The 23105-nt window shown below is 37.6% G+C and overlaps 1 protein-coding gene across 3 annotated transcripts in view; it reads right to left on the reverse strand.

Moving 5' to 3' along the window:
• ANKRD13C (ankyrin repeat domain 13C) overlaps window positions 1–23105 on the reverse strand; it is a 144171-nt gene that overhangs the window by 80336 nt on the left and 40730 nt on the right. For 2 of the 3 annotated variants that reach the window (XM_062191537.1, XM_062191534.1), the window contains exons 3-5: window positions 15037–15141; window positions 4884–4969; window positions 2690–2735 (exon numbers count right to left, since the gene is read on the reverse strand). In XM_062191537.1, coding sequence (XP_062047521.1) covers window positions 2690–2735; window positions 4884–4969; window positions 15037–15141 — 237 coding nt within the window. The remainder of the gene's footprint in view (window positions 1–2689; window positions 2736–4883; window positions 4970–15036; window positions 15142–23105) is intronic. The other variant, XM_062191535.1, reaches the window with a different exon arrangement.

Raw genomic sequence — 23105 nt, forward strand, 5'->3', positions numbered from 1 at the left:
AGAGAAAAGGCTACGAAAAAAAGTAAAGAAGGAAACTCATCAAGCAAAGATTGTTGCTAGATTTTAATGTATTCCACAAATGGAGCAACTTATATTTTCTCATTCTATATTGATCTTTTTCTCCCTCAAGTAAATTGAACAATTAACCTCTCTATATCTGAAGTTATCTAGCATAATCTGAGACTCTAGCACAATACTTCAAAGGTATAATTCACTAAACTGAAAATGAAGAGCTTTTTAAATTTTAAGGTTGACTTTGTTACCATTTATTCCTTGATTTCAAAAAGTTTCTAAATATAACATTTTTCATCTACAATATGTGAATAACTGCCAAATACGAGATGGATAGATTCAGTGGACAACAAGATAAAAAGTATTTTAAAAACTATGGGCTTTTCCATTGAAATGTGTTAAATATACAATGCTAAATTTGAAGTAGTGATCATAATATTTTAAATTATTTAACATCGTAATGTTAAAGTTAAAAGTCTTCCTTAAAGAAGTGATTTCATTTCATATACACAGAGAAGAGGATTGCAATATATGGGGCAGTTTCAATTTTCCATAATTTTTGAAGAATCTACTGCTCAGAAAAGATACAGTCTACAACATCAAATACTCAGTAGTCAGTACCTCTAATCCAGATCAAAGCTTTTCTATACCTAAAAGCCTAGGCTAGAATAGCTCATGTTTTCAGACTGGCACTAAGTCAAAGGCTACTTTCCCTGAAGACTGAACATAAATGACAACATGAGAGAGTGTGTTCTACAATCTCAAAATTAAACTTGCTCTGATCTCAATACTTCTTGACTTTCCCTTATTTCTGGCTTGTCATTTTTGTTGTTTGCTGTTGCTGTTAATATTAGGGATTTTGGCAAAAGAAAGGAACATGCCAAAATTCCAGGAAAAAACTGAACATCAAACCTATTTATAGACTATCCAGTTAGTGGTTTTTAATCCAAAGTGTCTACACTAACTATAAGCCAATGATTTTATTTATTTAAATTATATATGACAACTATCATATGCTAACAGTTTTGACTTTTAAGTCACTAAATGCCTTTATCAACAGTGAGACAAATGCGCTATGTTTTTGTATCAAAGGTAAATTCTCAAAAAAGGAATACTTCTATCAAGTTATATCAAAATTTGATTATGTAACATTTATGATGTAGCATTTATAACTGCAGATCTATATATAGTTCAGAAGTACTTATATCCCTTCACATAACTGAAATGTTATTAAAAATATTTTATAACATTTTGTTCAGGAAGACAAATTCATTATTTTATAATTCAGATCACCAAAAATTACTAAGACAGTCAATTAAAGAGCCAACATACTCAAGGGACAACCCATTTTAGGATCATCAAGAACTGGGGTCTCTACACATGGGGGAAAAAAATGGGATGAAAAATAGTATCCAGGATTTACAGTCATCTAACTTTAGGCTCTTTTATTATACAAGCCTACTATAAATCTTTTCTTTCTGTGTTCTGGAACACCAGGACTTCTGGGTGACTATAAGACACAAAGGCAAGATATACTATCACAGTAACACATTTTATATCAACAAAGCCAAAACCAGCCTGATAAGCTCAAATAAATAACAGTGATGAGTAACAGTGCAGGAAAAGAATAATTACACTTGGAGTTTACAACTCTACATTTAGGGGCCGGTGCTGTGGCACAGTGGGTTAAAGCCCCGGCCTGCAGTGCCGGCATCCAATATATGCGCTGGTTCAGTGTCCTGGATGCTCCTCTTCTGATCCAGCTCTCTGCTATAGCCTGGGAAAGCAGCAGAAGATGGCCCAGGTCCTTGGGCCCCTGCACCCACATGGAAGACCCATAAGAAGCTCCTGGCTCCTGGCTCCTGGCTTCTGGCTTCAGATTGGCCCCGCTCTGGCTGTTGCAGCCATTTAGGGAGTGAACCAGCAAATGGAAGTCCTCTCTCTCTGTCTTTCCCTCTCTGTAACTCTGTCTTTCAAATAAATATAAATCTTTAAAAAAAATTCTACGTTTAAAGATTAAGTACATTGGGAAACCTTAACCACCCATGCCATAAAGTACTATACATTTGTTAAGATAAGTATTTCCACAGGAACTAAAATGGTAAGATATCCACAAAATATTGAGTAAAAATGTCAATCTGTATATCTTTACAATCCCATGGGGATAAAATCTAATCTAAGGGAATGTGAATATATGTACATGTACATATGTGCGTGAATACACATGAATATATCTAATATATACGTATGTGTGTGTATACATACATACATTTGAAAACATTAAGAAGTATTTTAAAGAATTCGCATGAAATAACAGTGACTGCATCTGGGAAGCAGTAATGGGAAACTTAAAAATATTTGGTAATTTTCCATGATGTTCTAAAACTTTTACAGTTAGTACTCTATTAAAAAGTAGATTAAAATTTCAGTAATATCTGATAATAACATTAGTACTAACTTGTGAATTGTATTAGTCAAAGACTACTAACAAGGGAACTACAGTATAATTATTAAGTATCACTACAAGACTTTAAAACCGTTATATTCAATGTCATGAAAACATTTCATTTTCCTTAAAGTACAAAATTTGTTATGCTAACAATTCTATATAAGTTAATTCTGTATTTGCATTTCTGCATGAACACATATATTACAGTAAAATATAACATATGCTTACCCCAGCTTTGAAAATCCCAGTGAAGTTCTAGATAAAAGTCACCTAGCTAAGAAATAAAATATAAGCAATTACTAAATATATCTTGTTTAGTAAAAGCTCTTGTATCTGCTTAATATTTTGCTTTAAAAAGCACTGTATCATTCAAATTCTATAGAAAGAAGTTAAAAAATTAAGTATTTGGAGTTTGAGGAAGAAATTTTTAAAAAATACATGGTCATTACTTACAATAAAACATAATAGCACACATTATCATACTTAACTACAAAGGAAAATAAGCACTACTAAAATTTTTACAAGAACAGAGGCCAGTGTTGTGGCTAGCATGGTTAAGCTGCCATTTGCAATATCCGCATCCCATAGCAGAGTACCAATTTAAGCCCTGGCTACTCTGCTTTCAGTCTAGCTCCCTGCTAACATGCCTAGAAAGGCTGCAGAAGATGTCCCCAGTACTTGGGCCCCTGAAATCCAGATGGAAGACCAGGAAGGATTTTCAGGCTCCTGGCTGTGGCCTGATCTGGACCTGGCTGCTGTAGCCATTTGAGGAGTGAATCAGAAGATGGAAGATCTCTCTCTCACTGTGTCATTATGCCTTTCAAATAGATAAAAAAAATTTTTTACAAGAACATATTCATCAAATAAGAACATATCTGAACCTGTTAGACATTTAAGATGATAACAAATACTCCATTTCTGAGTATAATTAAAATAATGACAATAATAGGCATTATTTGTAAAATAGTTAACTTTAGAAGTGTAATTAAAAATGACCACCAGCATAATTGGTAAAGTTGCTGCCTGCAGTGCTGGCATCCCATACAGGCACCACTTGGAGTCCAGGCTGCTCCACTTGCAATCCAGCTCTCTGTTATGGCCTGGGAAAGCAGTAGAAGATGGCCCAAGTATTTGGGCTCCTGCATCCACGTGGGAGACCTGGAAGAAGCTCCTGGCTCCTGGCTTCGGATTAGCTCAGCTCAGGTTGTTGGCAGCTATTTGGGGAGTGAACCATTAGATGGAAGACATCTCTCTCTCTACCTCTGCCTCTATGTAACTCTGCCTTTCCAATAAATAAATAAATCTTTAAAAAATAAAATGAAAATGACCAGCAAAATGATTACTTGTATAGATCATAGAAGTATTCAAAAAATGGCCCATGGGGGCAGCACTGTGGCACAGCAGGTTAAAGCCCTGGCCTGAAGCGTCGGCATCCTATTTGGGTGCTGGATCTAGTCCCAGCTGCTCCTCCTCTGATCCAGCTCTCTGCTATGGCCTGGGAAAGCAGTAGAGGATGGCCCAAGTACTTGGGCCCCTGCACCCATGTGGGAGACCCAGAGGAAGCTCCTGGCTCCTGGCTTCGGATCGGCGCAGCTCCAGCTGTTGCGGCCATCTGGGGAGTGAACCAGCAGATGGAAGACCTCTCTCTCTGTCTCTACCTCTCTTTGTAACTCTGTCTTCCAAATAAATAAAATAAATCTTTAAAAAAAAAATGGCCCACTGTGATAGAAAATTTTCTGTGGGTAGTAAAACACAAGTTCAATAAATCTGAAACATGTCATCCTATGAGATCCATGGAGAAAATTTTTATTTTGTAAATTAGATACCAAATACTCAGTCTTAAGCGTACTATTAACAATCAAATGTTCTCAAAAAATTGTGTATATTTTGAATGTAAGTAAAGCCCTGCAAATATACTAACATCAACAAATTAGTTTTTCCTATTTTAAACAATGAAAAAAGTGAACTTAAATGTAGATATTATTGCAACCTAAGTAAAGCATTTTTAAGCTCTTTTTATATCTCTTTACATCTCAGAAAAAGCAACAGCAACCCTAAGAGAATATCACCATCACAGATCTTTCTCCCAGAGTTCTTTCAGACATCAAAAATACAAAGAAAGAGAACAACAGAAAACAATCTAAGACTTAGCTCCTTTTTCTCAAGAGCTCTTATCTAATTTACTCAAAGTCAAAAGTTATTTTCCTAGTTCAAGGTAATTGGTGCTCTACTAAGATTACACTTATTTATTATAACAACAATATTTTTGTGATTTCAATTACTGTTTAACCTAAGTATGATTTTTTACCACTTGCTGACCCTCCTTAGTAATCATGAGAATTTCGAGTACATTTTTTAACATTGCTAGAATTACCTTTACAATCACCCCTTAGATTAAAATCAGCAAAGAAATACAGCCTACCTCTTTCAGGGCTTTTAATAATCGAGGTCGTTTTTCTTCAACACTTTCCCTGGACTGCTGCTTAAGTTTCCTTAGTAGAGCTGTAACTAAAGTTTAAAAGAAAAGAAAAAAAATAACAATTTAATGTAATTTTACTATGCTGGAAAACAGCTTACTACATATAAAGATAAAACACATGTACATGTCTCAATATGTTTTATTCTATTTTATTTTTTTGAAAGACAGAGAAAGCCCCCTTCTGTTGGTTCATTCCCTAAATGTTCACGATGACCAAGATTGGCAAGGCCAAAGCCAGGAACCAAGAACTCAATCCAGGTCTCCCATCCAGGTGACAGAAATCCAACTACTTGAGCCATCACTTGTTTCCAGCCAATATCTATATTAGCAGGAAGTCAGAATCAGGAGCCAGAATTGAGACTCAAACATCCCAACTTGGCATCTTACCATAAAACCAAATACCTGCACTTTTTTTTTTTTAGATTTATTTATTTATTTATTTATTTGAAAAGCAGAGTTACAGAGAGGCAGAGAGAGAGAGAAAGAGAAAGAGAGAGAGAGAGAGAGGTCTTCCATCCGCTGGTTCACTCCCCAAATGTCCACAATGGCTAGAGGTGAACCAACCCAAAGCCTGGGCCAGGAGATTCTTCCAGGTCTCCCACGTGGGTGCAAGGGCTCAAGGACCTGGGCCATCTTCTGCTGCTTTCCTAGGCCATAGCAGAGAGCTGGACCAGAAGTGGAGCAGCTGGGACTTGAACCGGCGTCCATGTGGGATGCCGACACTGCAGGTGGCGGCTTTACCTGCTATACCACAGCGCCATTCCCTCTGCATATATTTTAAAAGTCCAGAATAAAAAAGCAATGTCTTAATAACTGAAGGTCTCCTGGAGTTGTAGAAGCCAAGACATAGAATTCAGGGTACATCAGAGTTACATTTGCAGAATAAGATGGTAACTAAGGTTAATATAACTGATATTAAACCCCAGGAATAATGAGAAGAGAGAACTCAACATCAACCTGTCACCCACAGGGGAGACATAGCCTGGCTCCTGGATTCATGCTGGACAAACCTCACCTATTGTGGCCTTTTGGGTAATGAACAAGTGAATGAAAAATCTCTCTGTTTCTTTCTCTTTAACACCCTGGCCTGAAGCGCTGGCATCCCATATGGGCACCGGTTCAAGACTCAGCTCCACTTCCGATCCAGCTCTCTGCTATGGCCTGGGGAAACAGTAGAAGATGGCCCTAGTGCTTGGGCCCCTGCACCCACGTGGGAAAACCGGAAGAGGCTCCTGGCTCCTGGCTTCAGATTGGTGCAGCTCTGGCCGTTGCAGCCAACTGGGGAGTGAACCATCGGATAGCAAACCTCTCTCTCTCTCTACCTCTCCCCTCTCTGTGTAACTCTCACTTTCAAATAAATAAATAAATATTTTTAAGAATCTATAAATAAACCCTATTATATCTGTGAAAAGAACTAAATCTAAAAAAGCTAAAAATACAGCTTTTCTTAGCAAGTGTTTTCTGAACTGTCAGGAGACTGACATCTGACACATTACTAGCTTTACTACAAATTTTACTACTTATCAGTTATGGGTAAATTTGAATAAGTTACTTATTTCCTGAAATGTCAGTTTCTTTTTCATTTGTTACATCAGAATAAATGTAAAAGCTACTGTGGAATGTTATTATATACATGGAATATAAATTATTTACTGTTGTGCCTGAAATTAAACATAATTTTTATGTTAGAATGAAGATCTAAAATTAGTTCATCCTTAACATTATCAAAGTAAGGGAAAAATATAAGATTTGAATGAAATAAACCTAGCAAAAAGTAAGGTCATGGATGTATTTTTTCTTGTATACACACACACACACACACACATTGAGGGTTTCTTTTTTTCTGTTGTTTTTACTATTTTACAATATGCATTTTTTTTTTTTTTTGACAGGCAGAGTGGATAGTTAGAGAGAGAGAGAGAGAGAGAGGTCTTCCTTTTTGCCGTTGGTTCACCTTCCAATGGCCGCTGCGGCCGGCGCATCTCGCTGATCTGAAGCCAGGAGCCAGGCGCTTCTCCTGGTCTCCCATGCGGGTGCAGGGCCCAAGGACTTGGGCCATCCTCCACTGCCTTCCCGGGCCATAGCAGAGAGCTGGCCTGGAAGAGGGCAACTGGGATAGAATCCGGCACCCCAACCGGGACTAGAACCCGGTGTGCCGGCGCTGCAAGGCGGAGGATTAGCCTGTTAAGCCACGGCGCCAGCCACAATATGCATTCTTGTAAATCATTTTTGTATGTGGAATACAAAATATAGAGGCAAAAGGCAAATTTAAAAAAAAAAAAGAAGAAGGAAGTAAAAGTTTAAATCAGATTTGTTTTGTCCACATAGGTCTAATTGGGAAAAATTCCAGGAAGGACATGAAAAATAGTAGGACCTATTCTTATTTTTAACCACAGGTCTAACTATAACTCCAGTATATTTTCAAAACCCAGAATAAAAAAGCAGTATTTAAATTACTGCTGGTCTCCGGAAACAGTAGAAGCTGAGACATAAAAGCAAAGAAACACGAGCCCCAATTTCAGTTATACCATTAACTAGCTTTGTGACCTACATCAGTAAGCAGTTCCCAAACACTAATCTACATTGTCAGTGTTCAATTATTCAAGTTTCCACTGATATGCAACTAAATAAGAAAAACTGGGAACTGGAGTATGTTTTCTTCTTCACAAATTATTTATTTTTAAATGAATGTTGGTCATAGAAAAGAAAAGTAGTTTTCTGTTTTGTCTTGGTTGATGGTCTTATAAGCTAAAATTGAAAGGTTGGTTCTCTATATCAATCTTCAAATAAAATCTTTGATCTGTGAAACTGCAGAAGCCTGAGAACCAATAACCTAGATACTCCTTTACAGTTTCAAATTTGTACGAATCCAACCTTTGTGATGATCTACCTTCAAATTGAAATGGAACTATGCAGAACAGAAAGAATTCTATTTGGGGGAGGGGGACAGGGGGGATAATCTCTCAATATAAAACAAAAGCCAAAAAATTCCATCAACCTAATATGATTTCATCAACTAAAATAATTGTATCTGACTTGAAGGCAATTAGTTAAGTGTCAGAAAAATATGAGAAAATATTAAAAAGGTAGTAGCAACAACTATATATAATATAGTAATATGAGGGCTATAAAACATTTGTGGAAAAAATAAGATAAGTTTCTTTTAATGCCCACAAATTTTTAAAGTCTGTGCCTAAGTAGGATCTTCAAAAAGTTCATAAAAATGCATACTATGAAAAATTATATATGAATTTTATTCTTTGTACCAAAATAAGCTTCTTCAAATTCTGTTTTCCACAAACCGTCTGTAGCATCCTTGTATATGTAAAGACATAACCTGTTCTATGAGAATTCACATTTAAAAATAATACCAACTCAAAAATTTTTCATGGGTGCACATTCAGAAAGCTGTTACACAAAATAACCAGTATGCTTTTTAGTAATCAGTATTGGTACTCCTAATAGTGTAAAAATCTTATTAACACTGTTTATACTGAGGATAAAATTCATTTTAGAGGATTTAGGAGGTATTAGAATTCAAACAAAGATTGAAATGCAGAATTCCAACAAACTGTAACTAACTTACCTATTTCTCTCATCCTTCTCCCACTTGAGTTTTCAATTTGTTTAACCCAAAGTTTTTGAAATTGGCCTACTACTCTAAGTAGTATTTAAATTTATGTCTTTCATCTTGCACTTCCTTCTAAGGCTGCATTCTATTCCCCACTTCCTAGTTAAGCAATTGTTCCTGCATGTACCATGATAACTCAAACTCAACAATTCTAACATAGTCATTAAATCCATACTGTACTTCCTTCTATATTCTGTATGTCGATTAACAAAGGAGATCACCATCAATCTATGCTAGACACTTTGGAGTTACTCTGAATCCTTTTGTCACTACCTATACTTTTGTACTTGATCTGAAGAATTACAAGGAACTGGGACAGCAAGGGGAGGATACAGGGGTATAAAGATTAGGGGAAACTGAAAAGCCAGCTGAACTGAGATACAAAAAGTCAGATGGAAAAAAAAGAGACGAAAAAGTAACACTATCACACTGGACCTTATACAAGCCAAGTTAGAGATTTTGGTCTTCAGTCTAAGAACAGGGAGTTTAAAGTTACCTAGAAAAAGTTCCTGGCTCCTAACTTCAGAATGGCCAAGTTTCAGCCTTTGCAGCCATTTTGGGAAGTGAACCAACATATGGAAAATTTCTGTCTCCCCCTCTCTGTCTCTCTCCGTAATAAATAAATACATAAATAAATAAATAAATAAATCTTTAAAAAAAAAAAAAAAAAGATGTCCACAAAGGTGCCCACATCCCTCGCTGGAAAACCTGGCTCTAGCTCCTGACTCCAGCTTCCTGCAAGGGTGGATCCTGGGACACAGTGGTAATAGGTGGAGTATGAATGCCTGCTACTCACATGGAATTCCCAGACTGAGTTTATAGCTCACATCTTCAGCTTGGCCAAGCTCCAGACATTGCAGGCAACTAGGAGTAAATTGGCAGGTGGGAATGCCTGCTCACTCTCTCTTCCCGCTCCCTTGCTCTCTCTCATTCTTTCTCATAAGTAAATAAACAAAAAGGAAAGTAATATGACCAGAAAAAAAAACCCAAAATATAACAAATTGTTAAGTGGCTACCTTTGTATTAAATTATTTTCTTCTTTTTTCCCCTATAATTTCCTAATTTTCTATAACAAACATCATTACTTTCACATAATACTAAAATATTAAACAGTTTTAAACACTCAAGAGAGTTATGGAAAATTAAAGTCCAATACTTTTAAGAAAAAATTTGATACTTGATAAGTAGTCTCAAATTTTCTTTGTAGTTTTTAATCACTTCTTCATTAATTCATTGGAAAAATAGGGGCACTGCAACCTGTGATGCTGGTATCACCATAAGTGCACAGGTTTTAGGTCCAGCTGCTCCACTGCCCATCCAGCTCCCCACTAATGCACCTGGGAAAGCAATAAATGATGGCCTTAGTGCCTCTGCCACCCATGTGGGAGGCCCGATAGAGTTCCAGGCTCCTAGCTTTGGCTTGACCCAGCACAGGCCATTTGGGTATAAAACAGTAGATGGAAAAATCAATGTCTCTCCATGGAGAATTCCACGGGAGTCTCAAAAACAGTCACAGATCACCGCTTACATGAAAAGGAGATGAACTGTGGAGTTTCCACAGTAAAACACTGAGTTAAGAAGTTACCACTAGCCACAAAAATAAAAGTAAAGTGAGTTATAAGTCACGAGCTGAGGCAATGCCTAACGGCTGTTAGGGACACGCTCCTAATCACACCAAGCAGACATCCTTGGTCAGTCAGATAACAGTGCGCTACGGGCAATACTCTCCTACCCACACTGACTGGGCCGTTCAAACATAAGTTAAGGCGGGAACAGTATTGACTGGACCATTCAAACATAAGTAAGAACCAATAAAAATTGCACAAGTTGTATGATGGCAAATTGGAGGACTGCCAAAAAATGAGGATAAAAGGGAGCCCTGGCACTGTTCTCCATCGTTTCGAGGATCATGGCCTGCTGCGTGTAAACTACCAGGAGCAGAAGAAAGAAGCACGGAGCTGAGCCGAGCTGTCACTAGGCTGTCACTGAGCTGTCACTGAGCTGTCACTGAAGAGATCCTGACCCATTCCTGACCTGTTCCAGCCACAGCTCTCGGAGCTGCACCTGTTCCTGAGCGGCCTTAGCTGCTGTTCCTGGGCGGCCTTAGCCACATGAGCTGTCCCGTTCCAGTCTTGTTCCTGTCTAATAAAAGTTGCTGTAACACTTTGGGCCTAGCAGCCAAGTAAAGGGCCCTGTGTGTGTGAACCTCTGGATCTCCACACATTTGGAGCTGAAGAGGCAGCCTGCTACTCTGCATGAAGCAGGTAGCGGCGCAAGCCGACCTGCAGAGCTGTCCCTGAGCTGTAATACCCCACTGTCTGTGTGAGTGTGTGTGTGTGTGTGTATGGCCCAGTGCAAGCGAACCTCTTGATCTCCTCGCACTTGGAGTCGAAGAGCCAGCCCGCTAGCTTTTGCTATGTGGCACAAAGCGACGACGGGATCAAGAGGCCAACTGGAGCTGCTGTGTTGCTGTCCTGCCGCCATGTCTGACCAGCCAAGATGCTGTCTCACCGCCCTGCCTGGAGTCCTTATCAGCTTATTGCCAGACCTGACCACAAAGCTGGACCAGGCCTCTCAGCAGGGAACCTCTCCAACTTCTCGCCTGGCCATCCGCCTGGGAATTTTGAGCTTACTGCCCAGAGTGATAACCTTCCCATGACTTCCTGCCTGTAAGTGACTGGTCCGAGTTCCGTCCCTGCTAGGACATTGAACTCTGGACACTGGACACTCCCCGCAGGAGAAACACATTCATGACAGTGATGCGAGCCTAGATACGTAGCAAACCAATGTTATGTATTGGATCTTTTGCGGTGCTTGTATTGTTCATTGTGATAGTACTTAAGACTATTTTGATAGTGTTTGTTGTGACTTGTGGTAAATAATATTGATTTCCTGGCAGATAAATGATATTGTTAAGATTGGGTAGATGTATTATGTTAAGTGGTTAAGTAATTAAGTAGTTAAGTTAAATAGTTAAGTGGTTAAGTAGTTAAATAGTTAAGTCACATTAAATAGTAGTGTTAAGTTTACTGATAAGTATATTAAATAGTATAGATTGATAAATACATTGATACTGGTAAGTGCATTGACCCCAAAGAGCATGCTGATGAGAAGTGTGATATAAAACCCCTCGTGTGTCCCCGGTGTATGAACAATAAAATTGGAAAAAACAGTCTTGTGTCCGTGTGTTCCTTTCTTCCCTGTGACTGATAAGTCGTACGTCACACTTGCTACTGTTAAGCTACGCGACAGTAGGCATGTGACACTCTCTCCCTCTCTCTAACTTTGCCTTTCAAATAAATAAAATAACTCTTCCAAAAAATATTGTGTCAGAGATAAAGCAGTGAGTAAGGCAACGTATGCATGATTCTCATAGATCTTAAATCATCCAGATACAGGGTAGGGAACAGACATTGCACAATTAATCGGAAGCATGTGGATTACTGCAAAGGAAATTACTATACCACTGTGTAAATGCATGACAAGGAGAACTTTATCTAGTCTGGAAGCTGGGAAAGGCTTTTCTAGAAAAGAAACAAAGCACCAACTAAATGAAGAAGACTGCTACTTCAAGGCTGCAAACCACCATGGACACCTAGCTGTCTCTTTCCCTCTACATTAACTGCTAATAAGCCACAAAAAAAAAAAAAAAAAAAAAAAAAAGAGGCTGATAAAATTCCCAAAACTATTGTAACATAAATCTGTGCAAACTGTGAGCATCTCCAGGAGAGACAAACACAAGTAGGTCTCAGTGAGCACAAGAAACCAAAGCTGTCTAGTTCAGAGGAATGCTGGGGGCCATAGGCGGGGATAAATTGGGAAAAGACTTAAGTTGTAGCTTTCTTTCCCTGATACTGGCACGGGCCGATGATTGTTCACCAAGAAACCCTCATAAGGCAGGAAATCTTGAAATTCTACTAAAATCTGAGACAAGAAGTTTAACATTGTATGATGTTCCTGTAGCACATGAATATCACCAAAGTAACAGACATCAGAACCAAAAACCAAACAGCTCAAAAAGTTCTTGCTAATAATATTACAATATCATTGATCTTTTTTTTTTTTTTGACAGAGTTATAGACAGTGAGAGAGGGAGACAGAGAGAAAGGTCTTCCTTCCATTGGTTCACCCCCCAAATGGCCGCTACAGCCGGCACTGCACGGATCCGAAGCCAGGAGCCAGGTGTTTCTTCCTGGTCTCCCATGCAGGTGCAGGGGCCCAAGCACTTGGGCCATCCTCCACTGCCCTCCTGGGTCACAGCAGAGAGCTGGACTGGAAGAGGGGCAACCGGGATAGAATCCGGCACCATATGGGATGCCAGTGCCGCAGGTGGAGGATTAGCCAAGTGAGCCACAGTGCCAGCCTGAATATCATTGATTTAAAAAAAAAAACAAAAAAATTAATTTTCTCTTCCCAGAAAATCTCAATGTAACATTGATCAAAAATTCAAATCATAGTACTAAAAATAACTTCAAAGTATAGACATATGTTTAACATTATAAATACATTTGCATTAATATTTCTAATTATGCATATAAGTTGTTCAATTAAATATCTATTTCATGTGATAGGAAATTATAAAAATATAAGCAGTGAGTAAAATTATGGGCATCTAATTACATAATTATATACAATGTGATACTATTCAGAATGGATATTCAAGATCTCTATTAGAAAAAATCAGTTTAAGACTTGAACTCAACTATATGAGCTTTAGTCTTTGTCATTAAAATCTATTTCTAAGTATCCAATAACTAAATTTCCATGAAATTTTATTTGGCCTTCCCAATACATTATAAATTCCTAAACAGCAGCAATCATGACTTTGATCTCCACATAATACACATAGTACAGCACACATGCCTTCATACTAAGGCCTCAGTGGTATTCATTGATTTTAAATAAAAGAATCCTTAAAAGTCACAAAAATCTCACTGAGGCTCAGAAAGTCAGGAGTCCATCTACATTCTTCTCAATTCTGCTACTGAGTGAAAACAGCAAAGAAAAGTTAAGATAGTTATTGCAACTTTTAATTAATTCCCAGTGTCTTTTGGATTTGTACATTTTTATCTTTTCTCTGAAGTAATTCTCCAATTAGTATTATTTCTTACTCTCCTAAGGGTCTTTTGATGTTTTTCTAGGAAGGACAACTGTCAATGTATATAAAAAAAAGCATAGATTTTTGGGTGTTAAAATATTACAGTTTTATTTCATATTATACTTAGGCCTAAATACAACTTCACCATTAAAAGCTGTCCAAGGAGTTCAAAGGTCCACAAAAATGTAGTATGTGGAGTATATATAAAGATAATCCATAAGAAAGTATCCGGATGAGCCCAAGACTTAGCATCAGATTAGACTAAATCCATGCAACTTCCTAAGTGCTCAATGTTACGTATTTCTTTAACAAAACTGCCAATATTTTCTATTTCCTTCTATAAAGCTAGATTTAATTGATAATTTTAGCATCAAACCATAAACAGATATTCCTAGGAAGATAAAAATCGCCACTCATCTAGATTCAAGTTGTATAAATATTTCAGTGATTGAGATGTACTTGACAAAAATAAGACCTTTCATGTAAAGCTGAAAAATAAAATTATCAGAGATGAGTAATAAATGAACACTCCATATATTACAAAAACATACATGAACAAGTTTTAGAATACTTGTTTAAAGATTCTAACAAAATAGAGGAGTCTTGCTGCTCATTTCCAGCAAGGCCTACACCCAGAAACCAGAGCAGATAACTGTTCTAACACTATGATCATTTTTAGTTCCAATTAATGATCCAAATAATTAAGCAGTTGCCAGAAAGGACAGTTAGGTCTCAACATTTAAAAAAGTCATTTAGTTTGGGTGAATTAAAAAAAAAAATCAAATATCAGTAAGGTAGAATGGTTCAGGGGACCTGCACTGCGGTGTAGAGTGGAAAGGCTGCCGCCAACAGTGCTGGCATCTCATATGGGCGCCGGTTCAAGTCTCAGCTTCTCCACTTCTGATCCAGCTCTCTGCAATGGCTTGGGAAAACAGTAGAAGATGGCCCAAGTCCTTGGGCCCCTGCACCCGTGTGCAGGGAAGAAGCTCCTGGCTCCTGACTTCAGATAGCACAGCTCTGGCCATTGTGGCCATTTGGGGAGTGAACTAGTGGATGGAAGACCTCTCTCTATCTCTCTCCTTCTGCTTCTGCCTCTCTGTAACTCTGCCTTTCAAATAAATAAATAAATCTTAAAAAAAAAAAGAATGCTGCAAAAAAAAAAAAAAACATTCTTTTAAACAAGATTCCTCAATTCTTTTTGTGTACTATTCAATGTTTAAATTCCTAAACCATAAATAATTCATGAACAAGTTTATAGGTAACATGAAGTTTCATAGTATAGAAAGTAAAACTAAATGAAAATATTTCAAATGCATCACTTCATATTTTTAGAACATATATCAATGACAGTAATTCACATTGCTTACTCATCTGTCTATCTCCATAGCTGATGGCTTCCGCCAGAGGGCTCCATCCCTGAGCATTTTTCACCTTTACTGGAGCATTGTGAGCCAAAAGTAAATGGGCACATTCTGCAATACAAAGTAGTAATTATTTCAGACATCATGCAATTTTTATAATCTCCAAGTATAAATACATGTAAACGTTTAATAAATTGAACTAATATAAATAAACCTGCAAAATAAATGCTGCACTATATATTATTAAACAAGTTACTATGTATTTAACCAGGTTATATCAGATCCCAGATTCAAGAAGTAGTCATTCTACTACTTAAAATAAACCAGATCTCTTTGCAAAGAATGTATTATATTTCATAATAATTATTCCCAAGAGTATTTTGAGAACATTTCTGTTGTCTAAAGATAACCCAGGATCCTCAAGGGTAATTTACTTCCAAACATCTAACATCTAATAAGATCCATAAGAATTTTATATGCCAGTAATGTCAAGCAGAAAACCTTCAGGGGAAAAAAAAAGTGTTTCCAAAAACAATCAGTAATGTTTGCGTAAACCTTTATTTTTTAAATTTTAGAATTCATTTAACCCAGAAAAACACCAAAAAAAGGGCAAAACCCTCCTTACAATTACAAGGGATTATTTCTCCAATTATCAAAAAATGTTTTTAGCATAGACCCTCTGTAAGCTAACTTTTTTAAAAATTAAAAATACAAAGCACAATAGGCAACAAAAATTAAACTGAGACTCAAGAAATATAATTAGATAGTTATCCATTCATCCATTCAATCAATCAATCATTCAGCAAATATTTACCAAGTGCCTACTATATACAATTTCTGACTACGAGGTACCAGATACAACTAATGAAAAATAAATCAACGGTCTTGCTATCAACTTACATTGTATGTTGGGAGACAACAAGTAAACCAATAAGCAAAAAGGAAAAATAAGTTCTTGAAACAAAGGTATTATGGCAGTATAATGTGGCTAGACTAAGGTGAAGTAAGAATGGAATTACTTTAGCTCTATTCCTAGTTGTAGAACGAAAGTCAGTCAGCACTGTGGCTCAGCAGGTTAAACTGCTGCCTTTGACCACTGGCACCCCATATCAGAGTGCCAGTTCAAGTCTTGGCTGCTTGATTTCTCATCCAGCTCCCTGCTAATGTGGCTGAGAAAGCAACGGAAGATGGCCCAAGTACTTGGGCCCCTGACACCCACGTGGAACCCAGATGAAGTTCCAGGCTCCTGGCTTCAGCCTGGCCCAGCCCTGGCCATTACAACCATTTGGGGGAGTAAACCACTGAATGGAAAATTTCTTTAATTCTCTGTCTCTCCTCTGCTTTTGAAATAAATAGGTATTTTTAAAAAGGATAACCTATAGGAGCAGGGAACTTAATTAGAAAAGTAAAATAAGCACAGCTATATCATAATTATGTTTTTAAAAGTCTGCTAATTGCATATAAGAATATATATACAAGAATTTTGGGGTGGGTGTTATGGCATATTAAGCAAGCAACGACTTAGAACACTAGCATCCCATACGGTAATGCCTAGGATTGAGTTCTACCACTTCTTCTCATCCAGCTTCCTGATAATGTATCTGGGAGGCAGCAGATGATGACCTAAGTGTTTGGGTCCCTGACACCCTTGTGGGAGACCCAAATGGATTTCCTGGGTCCTACCTTTAGCCTGTCCCAGCCAAGGATATTGCAAGCATTTGGTAAATGAACCAGCAAACGAGAGATCTTTCTTCCTCTCTCTGTTACACTGCCTTTCAAATTAATTAATTAAATTTTTTCATGGAAAATGGAGTTAAAGGACAAGTTTATTTAAAAGAATGGATGTTTTGTTTAGTGTTATTTGTGGTGGTAAATATACTGGAAACAAAGTAAATGTCCATGATGGGGTAATAATAGTCAAGTTGCTCATTATTGGGTTAATATACAGCCATTGTGTAAAGAACAGAATCACATCAAAAGAACAGAGAAGACAGCTTGACTAGTTAGCCACTGGCCAAACTTGGAAACTCTGCATCAAAAAAGAATAATAACTAGCTAGTATTAACACAATGAAAAGTAATTGAAAACTCTGAAACATCAAAAGATAAAAGTGAAAGTTCTTCACTAGAGAATAAAGTTATTCCAGATGACAAATATAAAAAACATAATAAAATTAGCAGATATGCAAATTGCAACACCTAAAGTAATAAACGACATATATAAATTCATGAGGTACAAGGCTATGTATTGGGAAATAAGATATTCACATTGTACCAAGTTTTCATCCCAAGATTATTTACTATTAAAAGCAGAAGAATGTTCCTTTATAGAGAACATACCTGGAAATCATGATCTGGAAGAAGTGATCAAACTTAGCTGCATGAATAGTGGAAAAATTTAACATTATGTTTCCTGATGTGATGCAATATAAAGTTCATAGCTTCTCCTATATTCTTTCCAGAAATGTTTTATCTGAATCTAATCAATGATCTATAGCTAATTTTTGATGCACAGAAAAGGTGGAGGACAAGAACAAGTTAAATAACATCATGAGAAAAACTCAGGCAAATCCTAGATGGAAGACATTCTACCAATTAATGGGCAACAGTTTTCAAGAAGTCAGATCAAAAGAGATAAAAAGGGTAGGCAAACTGCTGTCAATTATCATAAAAAGACAGAAGTATTTGCAAGAAGTAACTTCAATTTAGTCTTGTTTCAAAATAAAACAATTATAAAGGATGCTTTTGAATCAACAAAGTTGAATAATCCACTGAGTATGAGATAACATAACAGTAATACTTTCTTCAATGTCATAATGATAATGTGGATATAAGGAGGAATCTCCTTATTCATAGAGCTATGTGCTACAGGATTTAGGATTAAATGTCATGATGTCTACATTTAATTTTCAAAGATAGATAAAAAATAATATATGAAATACAAATATCATAGAATGTTAATAACTTTGAAGTTATAAGTATTCACTATAATAATCTTTCAGTTTTTCTATATATTTAATATTTTTCATAATAAAATGTTGAAAAAGGAAGAAAAAAATTTTAAATGTTCAAGAAAAAGAATTAGGGCTATTCCACTCACAGCCAACAGAATTAAAGAAATTTTTACAAAGTATTTCTAAGTAATACAATTTATCTGCTAAACACAGAGGTATATTATAAGCCCCCACCTTTTTTTTTTTTAAGGGAATGACTACAAAAAGATATAAATGAGTTTGTGTGTTCAAAACATACATATATATAAGTATTTATATATATAACAATAAGCATGGAGAAAAATATGGAAGAACACCCAGCATATTTTATAGCATGAGTTACCACATTTATTGGGAGAGGGGGTTAGTAAGTAGAAGGGATGCATCAAGGTGTCATGTACCAATGCCATCGCACTAGTCAAAGTGATCAATTTCAGTTCACAATTGATCATAATGATAGGACTAAGAGTCGAAGGGATCACATAAATAAGACTAGTGTCTGCTAATACTAACTGATAGAATTAAAAAGGAGAGAACGATCCAAAATGGGAAGTGGGATACACAGCAGACTCATGGAATGACAGATCTCCTAAACAGCACTCTGGCCTCAGAATCAGCCCTTAAGGCATTTGGATCCAGCTGAAAAGCCCATAAGAGTATTTCAGGCATAAAAAGCCAAGACACTGGCAAAAACAACAACAACAACAACAAAAAAAAAAAAAAAAAAAAAAAAAAACCAGCCCTAACTGAAAGATCTCTGTGAGTGAGATCCCAGCAGAAATAACAGGCCATCAAAGAAGGAGGTACCTTTCTCTGAAGGGAGGAGAGAACTTCCACTTTTACTATGATCTTGTCTAAATTTGATCGGAGTCAGCGAACTCAAAAGGCTTCCATAGCCTTGGCAATTCATGACAAGAGCCTAGGGTGATTAATGACGCCATAAACAAGAGTGTCAATTGTTAAGTCAACAACAGGCGTCACTGTGCACTTACTCCCCATGTAGGATCTCTGTCCTTAATGTGCTGTACTATGTGAATTAATGGTATAACTAGTACCCAAACAGTACTTAACACTTTGTGTTTCTGTGTGGGTGCAAACTGTTGAAATCTTTACTTAGTATATACTAAATTGATCTTCTGTATATAAAGTTAATCGAAAATGAATCTTGATGTAAATGGGATGGGAGAGGGAGTGGGAGATGGGAGGGTTGCGGGAGGGAGGGAGGTTATGGAGGGGGGAGCCACTGTAATCCAAAAGCTGTACTTTGGAAATTTATATTTATTAAATAAAAGTTTCAAAAAAAAGTAAGTAGAAGGGATGATAGCCACTTTGAAAATAACTAAGGAAAAAAGAAAAAAAAACAAACGGATCCTCCTCCCTAAAAATCTACCATGCGTTTTATATAAATATGTGAGTAATATATATAAATACAAATTTTATATGATTGCAAACATGGGAGATATATACAACTTCAAAGGCTACTTCATGAATTCTTTTGAGAAAAATATAGTGAATTACATATGTAGTGATTCTACTTCAGTGAATGCAAATTAATCCCCTGTGTGTTATAAGAAGTAAGGGGTGAATAAGAAGTGTTATATAAGAAATAAGGTGTGAAAGGATACACACTAGACTGTAAATGTTAGTTGCATCATAAAAAGGAGATGAAATTTTTATACATCTTTTTACTGTATTATTTCAATTGTCAACATTTGTGTCAGCATTAATAATAAAAAAATAAGAAATAACATCTTAATTTAAAAGTTAATTAAAAAGTGGTATGCATAATACCTAAACCGCTATCCCAACTATATAAACTAAGGTATATGATTATACTGAGGTATATGATAAATAGAAGATTCATATATTATGCTAGACTTGTCACCAATGTTTTCTGATATACCTAAACACTGAAAAATGGATATCCTTTGCTCATTAGGCACAACTCAATTGAGGTAGAGATGAGCACCTAACAAAAAAAAACAGCCCATAGATAATTCAATGAACTATGACATATTCATCTATGTTAGAAAAATGGAAAGGTCAGGCCTCGTCTTCCTTAGTATCCCACAGGGGAACGCCTAGATTGGACCCTTGGCTTTAGCTTCTGACTCTACTTCCTGCTAATGAAGACCCTGGTGGCAGCAGTCAATCTCAAATAATGAGGCTCCTGACACCCATGTGGGAGACTTGGACTGAGTTCCCAACCCCCAGCTTTGACTTGGCCAAGACATTGCTGTTGTTGAGGCAGTTAGGAAATTAACTAGCAAATAGAAGCTCTGACTGCTTATCCCTTTGTGTTTCAAATAAATAAATAAAGCTTTTTAAAAACAGAACTGGTTCAATCACATGTCTTCTCTCAGAAATGTTAACAATGAATAAGAAGAAGAAAAGGTAGTTAACAGCTGGGTACTAAGGCCTAAAGAATTCATAAATGTGCCAGGAAGAAGTCAGGGCTTGAGAAGTGTAGAAAAACTGAAATATGAATAGAAAACACACACACATTGGGGTCGCCACTTTGGTGTAGCGGGTAAAGCCGCTGCCTGCAGTGCCGGCATCCCATGTGGGTGCAGGTTCAAGTCCCAGCTGCTCCACTTCTGATCCAGTTCTCTGCTATGGCCTTGGAAAGCAGTGGAAGAAGGGCAAAGACCTTGGGCCCCTGCACCCATGTGGGAGACCTGAAGAAAGCTCCTGCTCCTGGCCTTTTATCAGCACAGTTCTGGCCCTTGTGGCCATCTGGGGGGTGAACCAGTGGATGGAGGACCTCTCTCTCTCTCTCTCTTTATCTGCATTGTGGTGCAGTAATTTAAGCCAGACTTGGTACAACTGCAACCCACACTGGAGTGCCTGGGATTCTGTCCCACCTCCACTTCTGATCCAGCTTCCTGCTAATACACCAATGCACCTGGGAGGCCACCAATGACGGCTAAAGTACTTGGTTCCTGCTACCCAACGAGGAGACCCAGCTGGAATTCCTAGCTTCTGACTTCAGCTTGGTCCAATCCTGCCTGTTGTAGGCTTTGGTGGATGGAGTAAATAGAAGATATCTCCATTTCCCTCTCTTTTTTTTTTCTCTCTCCTGATCTGTCACTTGCCTTTCAAATTAATAAATGAATAAAACTGGCCGGCGCCAGCACACCGGGTTCTAGTCCCGGTCGGGGCGCCAGATTCTGTCCCGGTTGCCCCTCTTCCAGGCCAGCTCTCTGCTGTGGCCAGGGAGTGCAGTGGAGGATGGCCCAAGTGCTTGGGCCCTGCACCCCATGGGAGACCAGGAGAAGCACCTGGCTCCTGCCATCAGATCAGCGCGGTGCGCCGGCCGCAGCGCGCCGGCCACGGCGGCCATTGGAGGGTGAACCAACGGCAAAAGGAAGACCTTTCTGTCTCTCTCTCACTGTCCACTCTGCCTGTCCAAAAAAAAAAAAAAATTTTTTTTAAAAGTAAATGAATAAAACTTTTAAACAAAGATGAACAGAGAAGGGATGTCAACTGCAAAAGTGTTAAGGCATCTCTCATTTCCTCAATCAACAAATACTATTTGAATGCTCTGGGAAATTTTTACCATGTTTACAAACAATAGAGAAACACAAAGTCCCTTAACAATGAAAACATCTCAAAAGGAGAAAATAAAAGAGAATAGAGTGTTGCAGATTCAGCAATAGTACAATGTTAAAGCAATTTATAGCACCAAGTATAGGATGTTTTACCTTTTGTTATATATTAAAATTTTACCTTGTGCAACTAAGTATCAAAACTATAAAAAGGAAAAAGTGCACACAACTGGAGAAACATAATCCAAGTCTCCTAAGCAAGTGGCAGGGATAAGAACATAATCCAGGTCTCCCACACAAGTGGCAAGGATCCAACTGCTTGGGTCATCACCTGCAGTCTCCCTGGGTGTGCATTAGCTTGAACCTGGAATTAGAAGAGGAGCTGAGACTGGAACCCAAGCACTTGATATGGGACACAAGCATTTTATGTGACATCTTAACCGCTGGGTGAAATGCCAGTCCCCCTCAACATAGCTTCTGAATGGTTCTCCATGAAAAGGTGGTGAGGTAATGCACTACAAATCTAGGTTCTGGAAGCAGACACTCCAAAATGAAGTCAAAACTGTGCTACTTTACTCTGGGTAAATTGTATAATCTCTTAGTGTAATGTTTTTGGCCCATTAAATGAAGAATAAAAATGGCATTTTCTTTACATGGTAACTTTAATGATTAAATGAAGAAATATAAATACAGTAGTAGGAAAGATGCCCAGCACATTGTAAATAATCATCACGTTTTAATTATTTTCTAAAGTTTTGATTCAGTATTCTTTGAAAAAAATGAAAAAAAAAAGTTTGTGTTTTTGTTTTGTTTTGTTTTTGTTTTTGAGAGGCAAGAGACAGAGAAGGAGATATAGACAGATAGGGAGCTTTTCCACAATGGGATCAGTCCCCAGATGTCTGTAACAGCTAAGGCTAGGGCCAGGACACACACTCTTGGTCTCTCATATCAGTGGGCAGGATATCAACTGCTTGCATCACCATCACTTGCCCTCCATAGTCTAGTCTGCAATTCAAGAAGCTGGAATTGGGAACAGAGCCAGGAATCAAACTAACATACTCCAATATGGGACACGGTCATCTCAACTAGTAGGCAAAAAAGCAGACCCAAGCATAAGGTAGATTTACTAGAGATGTATATGGCCTTTCCTGCCCATCTTCCTGCTGAATTAAGCATACTTTCTCCATATTCCTGAGTCCTTTACAACCCCAAATTCTCACCCCAAATCAGCTTAGCCAAAGTTAATTTCACAGAGGCAAATATCTGTCAAAATTCATATAATTCATGGGCTTACCAACACTTCACACTTGTGGCTTTCTTTGAGATGAACTGGGCCAATAAATCACTTTGTTCAGAAATTTAGAAACTTAAGAAACTGAATGAGAAGACTGTGACACAGTAGGTTAAGCCACCATTTGGGAAGCCTGAATCCCATATCAGAATGCTGGTTCCAGTCCTGGCTACTCTAATTTTCTAATCCAGTTTCTTGTTAATGTTCTTGGTCCCTATATGGGAGACCAGAATGGAGTTCTAGA

This window comes from Lepus europaeus, chromosome 5, assembly GCF_033115175.1.
Source record: "Lepus europaeus isolate LE1 chromosome 5, mLepTim1.pri, whole genome shotgun sequence".
Classification (NCBI taxonomy): domain Eukaryota; kingdom Metazoa; phylum Chordata; class Mammalia; order Lagomorpha; family Leporidae; genus Lepus; species Lepus europaeus.